This window comes from Protomyctophum bolini, assembly GCF_963924005.1.
Source record: "Protomyctophum bolini genome assembly, chromosome: 7".
Taxonomy (NCBI): domain Eukaryota; kingdom Metazoa; phylum Chordata; class Actinopteri; order Myctophiformes; family Myctophidae; genus Protomyctophum; species Protomyctophum bolini.
Genome location: NC_137868.1, coordinates 8494541 through 8511816, shown reverse-complemented (window position 1 = coordinate 8511816; position 17276 = coordinate 8494541). Strand labels below are relative to the sequence as shown.

The 17276-nt window shown below is 43.2% G+C and overlaps 1 protein-coding gene across 1 annotated transcript; it reads right to left on the bottom strand.

Annotated features, from left to right (window-relative positions):
- Positions 1 to 1385: 1385 nt before the first annotated feature.
- Positions 1386 to 9226, bottom strand: tent5aa (terminal nucleotidyltransferase 5Aa). Its single transcript, XM_080768650.1, has 2 exons — positions 8094 to 9226; positions 1386 to 7592 (listed from the first exon to the last, which is right to left on the bottom strand). Exons 1-2 carry the CDS (start codon positions 8523 to 8525, stop codon positions 6813 to 6815), a joined length of 1212 nt encoding a protein of 403 aa, XP_080624776.1. The 5' UTR covers positions 8526 to 9226; the 3' UTR covers positions 1386 to 6812.
- Between the last annotated feature and the right edge of the window lie 8050 nt (positions 9227 to 17276).

The following is a 17276-nucleotide window of genomic DNA, read 5'->3' as shown; positions in this document are numbered from 1 at the left end:
CCGCCTTTGTCTGGGCTCTGGAACCATAATCACCCCATATCTCCATATATGGAGCTGGCCTGTTCTGACATCACAATTATGTTCCGACACCTGCATAGACTCCATATTTGGACATGCCTGACAAAGAACTCCATATATGGGCATAAAAGGGACACAGACAAAATAACTGGGTGGGGCGTGCATTTCCAACTTGCATCGTTCCAAGTAGGCCAGTGCCCATCGGGCACCGCTCTAGTAGGCCTAATGAACTGTTATTCCATTATGAGCGGCGACATAAGGTTCACTCATTTTTTTATGACATTATGCGCTTTTATTACATTTAGGTTTTTATAACCATTATTACCTTATAAGCCTTTACTTATATACCTTATATATTTTTTATTACCAGTTACATCCCTCCTCTTCACACCAAAACGTGACTGGGACATAACTTTGTTCCAGTAGCCATCATGCTCCCGGCTCGTTGACCCAAACCAAACTTGACCCCCACATCAAAGCTTAGACTGAAACTATTTTGTCTCTTTGGGATTATTACGAACTCCTGCTTTCACTCTGACACTGTCTGCTCTTTTGGATTACTGACTCCTGTCCTGCTAGACTCTGACACACTTGCACATGGACGTTACAGAACACTGACAGATGCCTGTTAAGCATAACTGTCGGGTGACTTACTTTCATTCCTAAATACATTCGATAGCATGCGTGTTGATAGAAAGTACACATATTCACTGTTGATGATAGACTGTGTATATTCATATTAATTCTTATATTCACTATTGACAGACTACATTTAGGCCTACGCTTATGTTGAGAAATTCTGGATCAATCAGGACGTAATCCATTGTGTTGTGACTGACAGCTCTTCTGCCTCGGTACAGTCTGAACAGAGAACTATTTACATGTGCGTAGGTATACGTATATAGATGCTAATATGCTTATCATCTTGTGGGGTTCAGACGTGCCAACAAACAGAAAGAAAGAATCATTTGAGAACCACTTCATCAGGAAGTATTTTCCCAAGCAATTAGGGCTTATTTAACATTTGGTTTAGTTAAGTTACAGTTAGGGTACAGTGCAGGTCATAATGGTGACTAGGAGTCTTTAAAACTGAAGTTAGAGTTAGGGTACAGTACAGGTCATAATGGTGACCAGGAGTCTTTAAAACTGAAGTTAGATGTAGCATATACTGTTAGTGATATGGGAATATTGGACCAGTACTGCTATCAGAAGTAGGTATATGGTAGAAAGGGATTTGCATTGAAGACATAAAGAATCAAGAGACTGAAAATTATACTTGTACTAGTGATATTATATTATTGAAAAACAAAAGAAAGATAAACAACAATTAATTCAGATATAAAACAAACAACGTAATTCACCCAAAATATAGTATAGATTCAGTCGTGTCAGTCAATTGTTCATTGTCACTCAAGTCAGGGGGGAATGTGAGGAAAGTCTTGGATTGTATGCAGCAGTTATGGAGGGGGGAGTGTGTGTGTGTGTGTGTGTGTGTGTGTGTGTGTGTGTGTGTGTGTGTGTGTGTGTGAGTGCGCAGTGATTCCTACCGTCCAGGTAGGACAGCAAGGGGGGGATTGGATTGCTCTGGATCGGGGCTAGCTCGCCATTGTGTTCGTCATCAAATCAACATCATCATCATCATGGGTGTTATGAACTCTAGGAAAAACCTGGCCTGAACACAAAAGAGGCCAAATTAAATATATCATCAAAATAATTAAAGTAGCTGTCCATCCGTTAAAGCTTCAAAATGAAAACAAACAAAACCAAACAAAACACTATTTCAAACAAACATTTCAAATAAACATCATTTCAAATAAACTAATTTCAAACAACTCATTTCAAACAACTCATTTCAAACAAATCATACAAACTCACCAATTCAGTTCAACCAGTCCAGCTCATCAGTTCAGTTGATCAGTTCAGTTCAGTATTGTATTTGGAGTCTAAAATCAATGATCAGGGTCAGTGTTAATATGATGTATTGTGAGGAAGAGTAAAATGGTAAATTGTTTGCAAGAGAATGGGAATACAGCCCTGCCACAGCCAGTGATGTGCACCTCCCTGACTGAGACAAAATGGCTGTGCTTTATACTAGGGTGTGGTGATGACTAGGGTGTGGTGATGATTGCTGATTGAAACTGGTGTGACTGAGTGAGTGTGAGTGAGTGATGAGCTGTGAACTGATGCAGTACCTGTGACCAAGGGTACAGGTCATAATGGTGACCAGGAATCTTTAAAACTGAAGTTAGAGTTAGGGTACAGGTCATAATGGTGACCAGGAGTCATACACGGATGTGGATCGTCTTTCACCGTAACATGATGTCATCCTGTCAATCACTCATCTCACAGCTCAGTTTAATCAGCTATAAATACGCTTGTCATTGCTGCTAAATATAAGACTCACTCGTACACTCACTGCACGCATTCTCTGCATTTTGTCAATGTCCATATCAACATTCCATTATCCAATCCACATCAAAATAAAATAATTGACATGGCCAAAGCCTTTTCCGGGGGTCCCCAGCCAAAGAAAATGGAGAACCCCTGAGTTAGGAGTTTGAATGAATGTAGAATTATGTGTATGATGTAATTTGCATACAGGACTTAATTTAAAAAATAAAACATTTAAATATATTTTATTTAAACCAAAACTCTCACACACCTCTCACAAACCTCTCTCACACACTTATGCCAGTGATTGCCCTCTCCTGTGCCAATGTTGGCACCTATGTCTAAGGTTGCCTATACCACTGCTCTGTCCCTCTGGATCTGAAATAATGGGTCATATCATTAGTATCATATGACTTCAGTGACAGACAGTCCTGCTGAGGAGAGCTCTCTTTCAAGCAGATAGCCATGAGACTGCTGGCCTTTCACTGGCACAGCACCTGCCCCGGCCCTGGCCAGTCAATGCAATGGTGTGTGGTTGTATGGGTATACAGTATGGGTAGGGGGAGTGGGTTGCTCACACAAAGAATTTGATGAGCAGGCAGAACATATTCACTTCACAAAAGAGTCAAAGTCTCTTTTTTGGGTGCCTGCAAATCCCTTCACATTCACCAACAGCTCTTTCTGGCAGCAGTGTGCCGGTTCTGGCCCGGGCCCTGGTTGGATCTGGCAGTCTGACACCAACAAGATGTGCCTCACTGAGAAAAAAACGGCTTGAAAGCGCCTGAATGGCTATGGCGTCAGTGAAACATTAAGTCTGAAGTCACTAGACCTGATGGGCACATCAAATGTGAGCTATAACTAAGGCATGCAACAAATGGATAATATCTTATTAGACAGATGTTTTATTATACCTGTGAGGAGGAGATTCGGGTAAATGTTGTGTAAAGCATAGTGTAGTGCACTGGTTAATGTAGTTTAAAACAGCTCAGTTCATGTGTTTGGTTTTCAGATTATCTTTTATTGATGAAAACAGCCTTTGCCTTTCGACCCATTGGACACATAATATAATAATCTGCAACAACAACAAAAAGCTATTGAAAATGTATCCTTTGCAACCTGATCACAGATTCAAAAGCACTGCAATATTTGCAGTGTTTGATACATTTGTAAAAATAACAATCATAAAAAATATACATACGAGACATTTTCTTTTTTCTTTTCTTTTTTTTTTTCAATGTTCGATTGTAAAGGACTAAACAACTGCATGAACAGAAATGGACATTTGCGACAATGCATACGAGACAATGCAGTAACCCACATTCTCTGCTAACTGACAGGCATACTAGGGATGTAGATGAGTTAAGACTTCACCGAGTTTAAGTGACAATACATTGCCTGCGAAATCCACAGGACAGTGTCAAAATGGACAGTCAGTTGGAAAAAGAAAACAGAATAGCAAATCAACAGAGCGGAGTTCTGAGAGTATAATCAGAGGCAAAGATAAAGAGAAGACATACTTTTTCAAAGGGAGAATTCCCCTTGGCAATGCAGAATGGAATTCAATGGAATTCTGGGCCTATGCCTTTCCTTTCACATAATATAACAGTATCCATCTCTGCATTACTATTCCCTTTTACTGTGGTATCTTGACGAGAGGTTACGGTATAATTAGCTAAATAATTAAAAGGGGTGGGAAAAGTGAAGTATGTCATCTCTCTCTTTCTCTCTCCCCCTCTCTCTCTCTATATATATGTATATACAGTATGTTAATTTTAAAAGGTCTGGAAGTGAGGAAAAATGTGATTCCCACAAGCCTCGCAAATCTCTTTGCAACTTACATCTCCTAAAGCTGGTGTCAATAATAATACATACAATTCATTTCTATTTCCCAACATTCAGAGAGCAACTGCTTTAAACCAGATGCTTAAAACTGGGAGTGTTCCGGTTTCCCTAAAACGGGAGGACCTGCATTGACCGTTGTGATGTAATTTATCTTAATACAGAATGTTTGTACAGTAAAGCATGCTGGCCCTGTGGGGGTAGAACCCCATCACCAGCTGTACCCATCTCTCCAGGCCCACTCACTGGATTTCTACCTCCTCACTTGCACCGTTGACTTTTTATTTCTCTCTTACCCACCGTACTTTTTCACGCACGCGCACACACGTGCACAGTTGCACACACACACACACACACACACACACACACACACACACAGATACTCTCTCCCTCTCCCTCGCTCTCCCTCTCTCTGTGTCTTTTTTGCTTACTCTCACACTGTTGCTCAGTGTCTTCCCTAACATCGGTACAACACTTCATTCCTCATCAACAAATGGGCTCATCGTTAAACATCGGCGCTAACAGCAGGTCAAATGGCACAACGTTCTGGGAGGGTCACGCCGACCCCGTCTACAGCCCAGCGAAGTTCAACCTCTTCAGCAGCAGCTGCGGAATTCCCTGCTAGGGTGCTACAGCAAATAACGTCCCATCATCTGAGGTGTCTCGGCAAATATCACTCTGCGAGGGAGCACAGGAACACAGACCAGCTCTCTGTCTGTCTCTCTGAATGCAGTCTTTCCCCTCTCTCTGTCTCTCTGAATGCAGTCTTCCCCCTCTCTCTGTCTCTCTGAATGCAGTCTTTCCCCTCTCTCTGTCTCTCTGAATGCAGTCTTTCCCCTCTCTCTGTCTCTCTGAATGCAGTCTTTCCCCTCTCTCTGTCTCTCTGAATGCAGTCTTTCCCCTCTCTCTGTCTCTCTGAATGCAGTCTTTCCCCTCTCTCTGTCTCTCCTCTGTCTGTCTCTCTGAATGCAGTCTTTCCCCTCTCTCTGTCTCTCTGAATGCAGTCTTTCCCCTCTCTCTGTCTCTCCTCTGTCTGTCTCTCTGAATGCAGTCTTTCCCCTCTCTCTGTCTCTCCTCTCTCTGTCTCTCTGAATGCAGTCTTTCCCCTCTCTCTGTCTCTCTGAATGCAGTCTTTCCCCTCTCTCTGTCTCTCCTCTGTCTGTCTCTCTGAATGCAGTCTTTCCCCTCTCTCTCCTCTGTCTGTCGTGAGCTTAATGAACAAAGATGAAGAGCAAAAGAGAAGCACCACTGTGTCTACTATACAAATTATACAGGAAACTGTGTGAATGAAACTCCATGATTTAGCCTCTCGTCGTCCCTGAAATGTGACACGCTACATCCACTGCCTTCTTGACTAGACAAAAAAAATAACGATATCAATCTGACTGTTAACATGGCAGGAGCACAGGCTAATACCTTTGCAGGTTGTGTAAGAGTGTAATAATGAGTTTGGGCTCCCAAAATATCTCCAAAGTAAACCCAAATCTTGCAACAACCTGTCAATCGAATATTTTAGGTGTGACTAAGCCCCCTGCTCCCTCTCAAATCAATACAATAACTGCAGGATATTCCTTTTCATCCAAGTACATCAACACTGACTGTGCATGAATCATGATTTCACGTATACATTCACAAGCCTCATGGGGTGCTATTGTCTTGTGTGCCTGGCTATACACAGAGTGGGGTGAATTCACAAAAAAATGATAATGGCCTTCTAATTATTTTTCTCTGCCTACAGAGAGGCATTAGGCACTTAAAATACATGTTCACATATACAAATAAAGTTAGTGTTTTCCCCGTCAAAAAGGGTGTTACTTCTAGAAACAATCAAAAATCTTTGGTCTGTAAACAACCACAATAATATCCAAATACTAGTTAGGATGCCAATGTGCCATCCAAACTGGTAATGAACTCTCCCCTCAGCTCCTCTGATGTCAAGCAGAGTCTATTTATGCTATTCATTTGTGACCCTCGCGCAATTGTTACTCCGATCTGGAGCGTGTGAGGATGCTAGCAATACACCCCTGAGGAAGCTGGGGGTGCTTTCCTCTCTTAGAGCAGTAGCAGCTGTCAATCGCTGGGCACTGATGCAGCCATTTATTTGGTCTGCCGTTGAAACATGCTGGCTAATCAGTTCTTGACAGAATCGATCAGTCTAGGAAAGTGTCAGTGAAGGTTCTGCTGCTTGCTTTAATGGCCATCACCGTTTTGCATCAAGCCAGTATTCCACATTGCCCAATAGCCTTTGCCAAACTTGGCTCGGGGGAGGGAGGGGGGGGGGGGGCATTCAGGTAGCATTGGCCTGAGAGAAAAGAATTAGGTCTTCACAGTAACTCTTCTGTTCTGGTTTAAAAAACTGACCTAAAAATTAACTCAGAGCCAACTATACCTTTTGTACCCTTCATACTCAACGTATGAACGAAAACACAAGCTTTGATGCAAAACATTAAGACGGGGAACCTGTATACTTTCAGCTGCAAAACTGGACACATTGGAGTGAGTGACTGAGCAACTCAGCTCCTCCAAACCAAACTCTCTCCCCTCCTACTTCTCTCAGCACGGGCTCAGTTACAGGGCAACCAGGTGGAGTAGGTAGGCTGCTGACAAGCAAACACTGGCTGTACCTGGGCTATGTAGTAGTTGCTGAAGTTGCCGTCTGCTACATAAGGGGCAGGTTGGTAGTAACAAGTAACGTTGGCCACATTGGGGATGACGTTCTGCTCTGCCAGCACACGCACCGCCAGCATGGCTATCAGGCCCAGAGTCTGCCGCCTCTCGTGTCCCATCAGGCACACCGTGCTCTCGTTGACCACCGAGTAGAGGGTCATCAGGTAGTCATACTTGCGGTCCTCCAGGCCCACAAAGTGGTTCTGAAGGTAAGACTCCAGCTTGCGCTGCTGTTCGCAAATGTCAGAGAAGTCGATGAAGAAACGCGAGCACATGTAGCGCTGCAGTGACTTCATCTCGGGCTCAGAGTCCGCGCGGAAGCCCCTCACGAGCAGGTGGCAGTACTTCAGCAGACCGCCGCCGCGGATCTCCTCTGGGTTCCGCGTGCAGATGACCTTGTGGCGCAAGTGTTCCAGGGCTTCGCCGAAGTCCCCGTACACGCTCTCGCCCATGATGGTCGGGTGAAAGGTCTCGGCCATGGGGTTCTCCGAGCACTCATAGAACAACAGGAGGGAGTCCAGCTTGATCTGGAAGGAGTCCACGCTGAATTCAAACTGCCGCCGGAGAGAGTCCACGAACTTCAGCTCCACGTTTTTCCCCCGGTTGTTGGAGAGTGAGATGAGGCTCCAGCGGTCGGAATCGTTGCAAACCTTCACCATCTTCTGCACATATGCTTCCTGCGTGTGTGTGTGTGACAACAGGAGAAAAACAGAAAGATGGAGAATATTTAGGCCATGTTTAGTCCATATAGATAAAATAGCTTAATAAATTACACATTTTTCATCTCTAGTAGATATATATATATAATATATATATATATATATATATATATATATATATACACAACTTTACAAGATGATTTAACGTAGAATTCTTCAATGGGCAGTGCTAGGATATTGACCCCAGTAGACTAAAGGGACATGAATGGCTACTTGCCCTAGCCTAGAATATAGGATCTAGGTGGCTGAGAACTGGATCCCTTGTAAATTGGTTTAACTCAATCCTCTTAACAACAGAAAATCAACATTTTACTATCAACTTAACTAATCTAATTGCGTTTCAAGCCGTGCGTAATGGCCTCTAAATGCCATTTGTGCGCAAATGTATATAAAATGTAACAAGACTAATATAAATAAATAAAACATAATGGAAAATGTTGTCAAGTTTGGACGACGTACCTTTAACGTTAATAACGATATTTTCTCTTTATTCACACAGTCGGGTAAGAAATCCAGGAGACAGTGCAAAACGATGTCCTTTACAGTCTGAAAATCACTTTCTCCTTTCATATCTGCGCAGAATATTAGGTCCAGGTCCTTATACCCCATTCCGCTATCCCCGTGGAGGATGTGGCTGGCCGCGGAGCCGTTTAACCGCACGTCCCTAACGTGGATCTTCTTCTCCTCCATGCGACTTCGAACCACTTTGACGATTTGCCGGGGCTTCATCTGCAGAGTGGGGAAGTTCCCCCGGCCATGGATGGGGATGGTCTCCGTAAGGATAGCATCAAGGCGCTGCACTTGCTGCCAGTTAAGGACGCTTAGGACATTACTGGCTTCAGTATCGGACGACACAGAGCCGGTCGTGGAGCTACTGTCGTCCTCTGACATTGTGGAAATTAATTAACAGTAACTGCGAAGGTAGGAGAGTTGAACAAGTCTCTCAAGAGAGTAAAACTGCAAATGTCGCGACTTCAAGCACAGACTTGACAAAGTTGTGCGATGTCAATTTCATCCGCGACTGTAAACTGATTGAAGAAGGGAAAAAAATGAGGGGAAAAAAGGATAAAAGTAACTGTTAAGGCAAAACGGTGAATGCTGCTGCGATGCGCTGCGTAATTGGGTCCAGCGGGAGAGACGCGCAGAAGTGGATCGAGTGGCCGTTGAGGAGTCGCGGTGAAACGTGCCTTTACTTTCTCTTGCTTCGCCTTGCTTTTAAAACGCGTGAAGCATTTCCTCTGGTGGCACTGCTAATGTGTCTGAGCGCCTCTTTGAAGATCGTTGATGTTCCAGCGGGCTTGCCTTTCCGGCCGTGACTCCATCGCCCAAAGGCACGCCTATGATTTTATGAATTTGCATGAATACGCTGCTCAAGAGCCCCGAGTCGCACTTGGCACCTTCTCGCCCATGAACAACTCTCTAAGGAATCTCTTGAGGATTTTAACGCACGACTCCTACATTTCTTCTTCGTTTAGCAAGACATGTAAATCCAGTTAATAAACTTGTTCGTGGCCAGGAAATCCAAGTTGTTTGCCACTATCTGTTTATTTAAATACTTGGTCAAATGCTCTGAATTAACCGTTACCTGTCCACTGGACATACTCCGTTCTTCTGCAATAGGCAGGTCTTTAGGCTGGAAATGTCAGCCGTAATTCACCACGCCCCTCTCTTTAGTCTCTTATCCTTTCAATGAGGGTAAGTAGCTACTAGCCAGTGGCCACTGCATAAACCATTAGCCTTCTTCACTGTCTCCACTGCATGTGTTGGCTATTTATACAAACATATTCAATATTAGGCTAATCAATAGGCTACACGTTAATTAAGCTTTCAATTAGGCTACCATTAAATAATGCATTTGTATTGTATTGCCCAATTAGGACTATGGAGTTAGATGCAAAACCTTAAACCTATCCTTCCCATTCCCAAAGTAAAACAATCCCATTCCCCAAAGCATTATTTGTTCCTTCTTTACAATTGCTTTGAGTGTCATCAACAAGTGCAACTGATATCAATGCCGGCCAAAACTAAATTATGACGTTACCATGTCGCCCCCTGTGGGATGGCTGGAAAGTGTGTGGATTCTGGCTTATGTTGCACTTGCACATTTATGACTATTCTAGACTAGTAGACTAGTTACACTGATGCCTCAAATCTGTAGGCAGTTTTGTCATATCCCCCAAGGATTTGTCCAGGAAACATTTAGTGATGTAAAAAACACATAACTATCTTCCTGTTATCTCATAAGCTTGTTAGTTACCCCCCAGACACTCCATATTAACCTCTAAGGGCAGGTTTCCAACTCCTCACCTAGCCTACATGCAGTGACCAGCCGACCACTTAACCACATGGACCTTAGACTAAGAGTCTTCTGGGAATTACTTAATACAGGTGACATAGCAGATCTCAAAGGCTATTTGATGTCTATTTCCCTTGACCCTGGTAACCTTAAGGTGACCCTGGTCTCCATAAGTGTGTGTATATATATATATATATATATATATATATATATATATATATATATATAGGTTTTATTTTCTCGTCTCTTCAACTAATACAATGAATATTTAGGCTGCATGCCCACCATGTGTGCTATGACTTCTGACAATACAAATATTGGCCCAAATATATATTAGTGAAATCCTTTTGTGAATATATTTACAAAAATATATAGGCTCATTTGGAACCCCCGTCCCTCCCAACTGCTCCCTGTGGGAGTGGGAGTGTACGACACAAATGCACGTCGTCAGCCAGCCTGTGGTGAATGAGTGATGACAGCGGTGCGGAGGCAGCGTAATGGATGGGCAAACTGTAATGCCATTCACTCAGCATCTCAGACAGAGTAGAGAGAGCCCGCATGCTCAGACACATCCTTACTCCGAGTGTACAAATGAGGTATGGGCAACTCATCGGTCATCACGGCGGTATCGGCCTGTATTGGCCTTAAAATGCAACATCGGTATCGAATCGATCTCAAAATGATATTTCTGTTTTCGCAGATATTTTATTTTTTTATAGTAATTATGTTGAAAAATAAATAAAAAAATGAATGAAAAGGCCTTTTGTGATGACGAAGGCTGCAAATTCTATCAGTGTTCTCTGGGGAAGCTTTCAAAAGAGTCAACAAGTTGGAACATTTTTAAATAAAACTACATTCAAGCTGCTTATGTTGTGGTATGGGCCAACATTTCAATAACGGTGCATGTTTAGTGTTTAGTGTACGCCTTGCTTTTTTCAAATTCAGTGTTTATAGTGTTTTTTTCCCCGAATGGACAAAATTATAATTTTTGAGGGGCGCCAGCCCCTCCTATATTCAGCTATAAGGGTAGATTCTTGTCCTAACACACACATTAAATGCCATTGACAATGAATGGAGAATTTACATCATAATATGTAGATGACAAATTGGCATTATTTGAATTTAATAACCCCAAACACACCTTAAATAATCCCAACATTAAATATTTATCCCAGGCCATCCAATTAGGTGGGTCTGGAAGGGACTGAATGTAAGAAAGAGAACAACCTACACAGATCTATAGTGGGAAGTAAAATATCTGCTAATAGATCAATGCTAGACTAGAACTGTTTCTTAAAGATTCATTTGTGCTGAATAATCAGACTAAATGAAATAGGAATTATGCAATAATCTATTAGCATTCGTAGCCTATACTCCCAGTCCCAACAGCTTGATCAGCAACAAAGATCGAAAGGCTAAAGAGGGATGTGAAAAGCCACGGGGTCACTGGGAAGAGGAAACTAAAGGGGTGGAGAGGGTCAGCACAGCCATGTCAGGCTGCATGGGGCAGCTGTCATGGAGGATCCATCAAGCAACGCAAAGCCCTGCGTCACTGACTGCAGCTGCCCCAGCTCTGCAAAGCCAGATTATCCCATTTGGTCTGTGGCACAGCCTTATAGGCTCTGAGAGCCTGCATGTGGGAGCTATACCTCTCTGCCTGCACTGTGCAGTGCACTCCCTCTACAGGAGAGCCTAGCGGCGTATTCCTGTCGCCATGTTGTTTCAATAGCATCATCAGCGGTGGGGAAACATTGGAGACAAACGTGAGGACACGAATTGTGATTGGCCAGAATGAGATGATGTATGACGACATACATGATGATGAATCACACAGGTGTGATTTTTACTTTTTTTTAAAGTATCAATGCTTCAATGTAAGAAATACTCAGTTACCAGTAAAATGCCAGAATAAAACATTTACTTGAGTAAAATGCACACACACACACACACACACACACACACACACACACGTGCTTTTAGGTCCAAAGCTATTTTAAGTGCGCGTACGCGGGGCTCGTGTGTGCACGAAAAGCCTGGTGTAGGCCGGCCATCAGATCTAGAGGAGTTTAAGTAAAAGTAGGCATATTGAAAATTGGAAATACTTATGTATTTCTGTATACTTCTGTATTGAGGTAAAAGTACCTCAGAATTGTACAGCAAGTACAGTACTTGAGCACATGTACAGTACTTAGTTACTTTCCACCACTGTTCAATCTCAATGTGATCATCATCAGTGCAAACTGATAAACTTGTATCTCCATATATTGCGTCGTGAATGATGCGATCATGTTGAGAGTTGAGAGTTTTGTAGAGCTGCCATTTCTGAACATTTCCGCCTATAGCGACATGCCCATGCAACACCAGGTTCAAAGTGTCTGATGTTTTCATTTAACGTGTTCAATGTTACAATATGACTCAACCAGTTGATTCAAACCAGTTGCTGAGGCCCGTGGCTCAGGAGTATGGAGGCATGTCAGAATGTGTTACATTAATCCATGTGGAAAATAATACAACACTAGACCAAAGGTGTATTCCTATGGACTGGGGGAGATATTAGACTTTTGAGGCCACCAGGCTGAGGCTCTGAGTCACTGCTATATATATATATATATATAGATAATATAGTTTTATAGTAGAGATGGCCAGGAAAGAGGGGGAGATGTGGAAAGACATGCAGCAAAGACCGCCAGGAACAGGACTCGAACCCGGGGTGTGCTGCTGTCAGGCTATACTTAATGAGCCTATAAGTTGCCTGATATCAGTATTTTTTGCAGAAGATCGATTTTATGCAAGACAATTTCTTTGTCTTGCTCAAAGTTAAGCTTTTTTGATTGGTGGACATCTGACACATCTCACACAAATCTCGGAAACAGAACACCACACATCTGGAAATATGCGTGGAACTATTAGTTTGCCTAAATGGACCTGGAGCAACATTGTCAATGTGTTTCCCAGGTGCGGCGGTAAGGTAGCTCTGAGCGACAGCCCGGCGGTCCCACAGCAGTGCACTGACGCCGGTGCTCCAGCCATATACTGTAGCTCTCCAGTGCTAAATCAAAGTGATTGTCATAGAGAGAGGCAGTATATATCATTCATTCACTGAACAGTCGTGTATTCCCCAGTTGTTGGAACCATCTCCACACAGATCAATAAATAATCATCATCATCACCCATCATAATTGAACACTTTAATTGATGTGTGGCTATTGAGAGCTATGCATTTGCTTTGTCTCCCGAGTCCTAGTGTATGGTTTTCTCTCCTATCAGATGGGCTATATTCAATTCTGTCTAGCGATATCCGTCATTTGAAAACAATTAGTATTTTGCTGCCTTTCCAAAAGCTTTCGAGCTGCATTTCCTGCTGAGAGCTGAGATTGGAGAGCTCAGCTGCATGGGGGAAAGGACTCTTGCCATCACCTACTAATAAACTCATCTTTTTACAATCACGCTTCTGGGGTTACTGAACACTCTTCTGGACAGTTCAGCCCAATAAATTCAAACACGAGACCTGTGGGACTTATTATATTCAGTGCCAGTCAACTGAGATAGATTCATCTGCCATGAAGCCCCCCCCCCCCCCCCCTGTCTCTGTCTAGTTTGTACATACTGTATCTTCAGCCATGCGATGCACCGGAGGCTCAGCGAGCAAGAATAAATAAGTATTCTTCTACATAAATAAGTAGTGCAGCCGACTGGGTTTGAATCAGACCGAGGCCTATGTTATCCCTTCTCTCTCGTACGTCTTTTCTCTCTGTCTCCCTGTTCACTGTCACCCACCCCCTACCAAAAAAAGGACAGTCAAATCATGACTCATTTACTTGTCTGAACTTGCATTGACCAGTTCACTTTGGATTTTGGCTCAACATTCTTGACAAATTCCCCCTATGGCAATGACGCATTTTATGCAGGCCAGCTAATGACGTGACGGAGACAAGAATCTGAAAACAGCATTGGACCGCTCAATCTTCCTCACCGGCTTTCTAATTACAACTGTGTTAATGTCTGGGATGAGATGCATGGGCTTCTGTCTCTCTCCATGCCCTGAATGGCATTACCCACGGGAGACGGCGGGGTCTAGGTGGGTGCTCCAGTGCCGTGATCAGAATTTCTATTTCATTAGGAGCAATCCAGCGAGCCTGACCTTTCTCTGGTGACCTCACTTAAACAGGAGAGCATGGAGTCACTTCAGTCCTTATTATGGTCCAAAACAAAAGGATCTATCGTCACGAGTGTGTGCACATTAGAGCAAGTGGGAGGAAAACAACAAAATACTGCTGTTAATAAATAGAATGTAGGCAAAACTGTAGTCTAATTGTGAATGGGAGAAGACTTCAAGGCAGTAGCAATGGCAATGACAAACGACTGACAATCCTCAGCTTAGTGTGAAGCAAGCACTGAATCAGAGGGGAGACGTGATTATGCTCATCCTTTTCTTTTGGCTGAGTGATCTCAAGAAGTAAATAAGATGAACTATCTAGATGACACATTGAGTATTGGGCTGAGACACTAACAAGTGGGCTGAAACAATGATGGTGCCTGTATCCAAACGACCTCGTCACTTGCCCTAGTAATTAATTACCTTAAGTGTACTATTTTTAATGGGTTAAATAATGTTGGCTCTCAAGGTGGCATTGCTCCTGAAACTTTGAATGATGACAAAACCTGAATATAAAGAACATATCACCATCTCCATTCCTCTCCTTCACTGTCCAACTCTTCCATCAGGCTCTTTCACCACCCCCCCTCCTCCCCCTCCTCTCTTCACTGCTATAACTGGATTTCCAGGTGGGTTGGATTAGTTTGTCCTGTCGGAGCGATATTCCCAGTGCTGACGGCATAGTTAGTTTTGGTGGTGGATCAGAAGCTCCAAAGGAAAAGAATGGGATTTCCAGTCATTTTCAGTCGATTGGTTCTGACCCCCAGTCACAAACATATGGGTAATCGCTCTAGCATGAAGGAAATGTAAAGTGGGTTTATATAGGGTCACTGCTGGAGGGGAAATAAACAGAGCGAGAAGAGACTTGAATGCGGATGGTTGTTTTCTTAACTTATTACAATGACTCTGTGTAGTTATGTTTGAGGGGACTTTGAGGGCACTCAAGCCGTTTTCGCTGGTTTAATGTTCAGGGCTACGTTTCACTGGGAGATAGAGAGGCCCATGTCTCATGCCGCTCGTAATCCCTCATCTTCCTTTATTATGGGGTGTTTGAGATCTGCCTGACAGCCCGCGGGCCAAAGTGACACCAAAGAAGGAAAGTGCTGCAGAAACACTTTGGGGAGTAATAGGTGCAGCAGACCCTCTCCACAGCAACGTACTGTATGTGCTGTTCCTGAGATAAGTGCCACACCCTGAATCCAACCTAATAGAATCAATAGATGAGTCTCTCATCCACGGAGAGATGGACCTCTGCCCGATTAAGGTGTACGTGGTATTCAAACAGCTTAATCCCCAGTGGCTCCAAAGTAACTGTAATTGAGCTCCAAAGTAACTCCATTCAGCGATGTATGTGGCATTCAAGCGATGAGTGGAGTCATGGTAAAACTAGAGATTTATTATATCCTATTTGAACTGGCTCCTAAATCAAGGATAACATTATAACGCAGTCTACTAGTCTACACCATAGGCTGAACAAATATGAAACTTAAATTGTGTCGTGTACTTTTGCCTTAATTTGAAAATTAATATAACAGATAAGAACGTGGGAGTCATGGTCTTGCATTATAAAGTATTATATTAATAACAGAATACTTTATTTCTTTACTTCAGAAATGCAAGTCACACCCCGCACAAACGTCTCAAGTTTGCCTCATCACACCCCTGGCTTTGGCACCTGCTCAGAAAGAGACACACAAAGACGCTCTATTCTCAATATGCCAAGAGCCCACAAGGCCAGATCCTCGCCGAGAAACACATGGCCCTCCCTTAGTCTGTCAGATCAACAGCACAGCACAGAGTAGACAAGAAGACGTCAGCAGACATCTGAAAATACAGTAGACGGGCACGTTCTGAGCACACTCGTAGAGTAAAGCCTTTTTTTGTGGACCCAATGGTCTTTGTACATGTAGCCAACTGAGTGACGATTGTGGAGCAGTCAGGTAATCTGTGGCTAACTGGCTCCATGTCCACTAAATGGGATTGAGAGGGCAAGTCTGTACTCTACACCTCTCTCTGACTATGGCTATGAAGAGAAACTAAGCTGCCGGAAGGGGCTTTGAGCCACAGGAGCTGGTTCAGGGCTGAGAAGTGTATGAATAACTCTTAAGTATGGACTTATGAGAGTTCTCTTTGGGTCAATCTGTGATGCTCTCTATTGAGGAAAAAGTGAGGGGTACCGTTAGTCAAAGTGAAATCTGTTGCCGCAGGAAGTTATTCAAACTCAACTTAAGTGGCGTCGCCTGTCTTTCCACCTCTCTCTGTCTTCAGATTCCTGTCTCTAATGAGGAAAAGGAAAATATTAACATTATACGTAAAATTGTCTAGACTACGGTAATCTAATAAAAAATGGCCCATTGTAACACACACACACACACACACACACACACACACACACACACACACACGGTTAGTTTCAAGTGCTCAAAACTGATATGCATAATGACGGTGAGATAAGTACTGGCATAATAAAAAACATGGCAAAGGTATAGCATTCTGAAACTGAACAGAGAAAGATCATCACATTTCCATAATTCCGAAGGAGGTTGTCCCCTGGTGAGCATGCCTGATCTGACCTCAGCCATAACTTTTATGACAGAAGGATTACCGATGTAAAAGACATTTACTTGTTAGATGACAGTGAATGATATTGTCAAGTGAACCTGCTGAGTGAGCGAACAACTAAGCCTGTGTTCTGCGTTGAAACGCTGATTCAGACTGGCATGTCTTGATTCTGCCTGGCAAGGCTGCTACCTTCCAGTCAAACAGTTTGAGTGCCTAACCGTGTCTTTCCCCCCCCCCATAAACAAATTAATCCTAGAGGTATCTTCAGTCTGGACAACAGCCCTATGACTTTCCCATCTGCCTGACAGTACGGCAGGGGGCCAGAGGCATTTATCTTCCGCTCTCCACACATGAAGAGTGTACCTTCCTTAAATGTGTCTCTGCTCCATCACCATTACTGGCTACCATGTGCCTCAGTGAAAGCACATACTGCAGCCATTCAAAACAGTCATTGTTCCTCCTTATGCAGCAGGTATCCAGAAATGATTTGCCTACAGTATGCCGTATAATACTCAAACAGTACAGTAACATCGTTAAAGCAGCATCGAATGAAATTAAGTGCAACATTTTTGTTTTCTGCTTCACATTGATTGATTGACACTGATTGAATACTTCATTAGCAAACAGT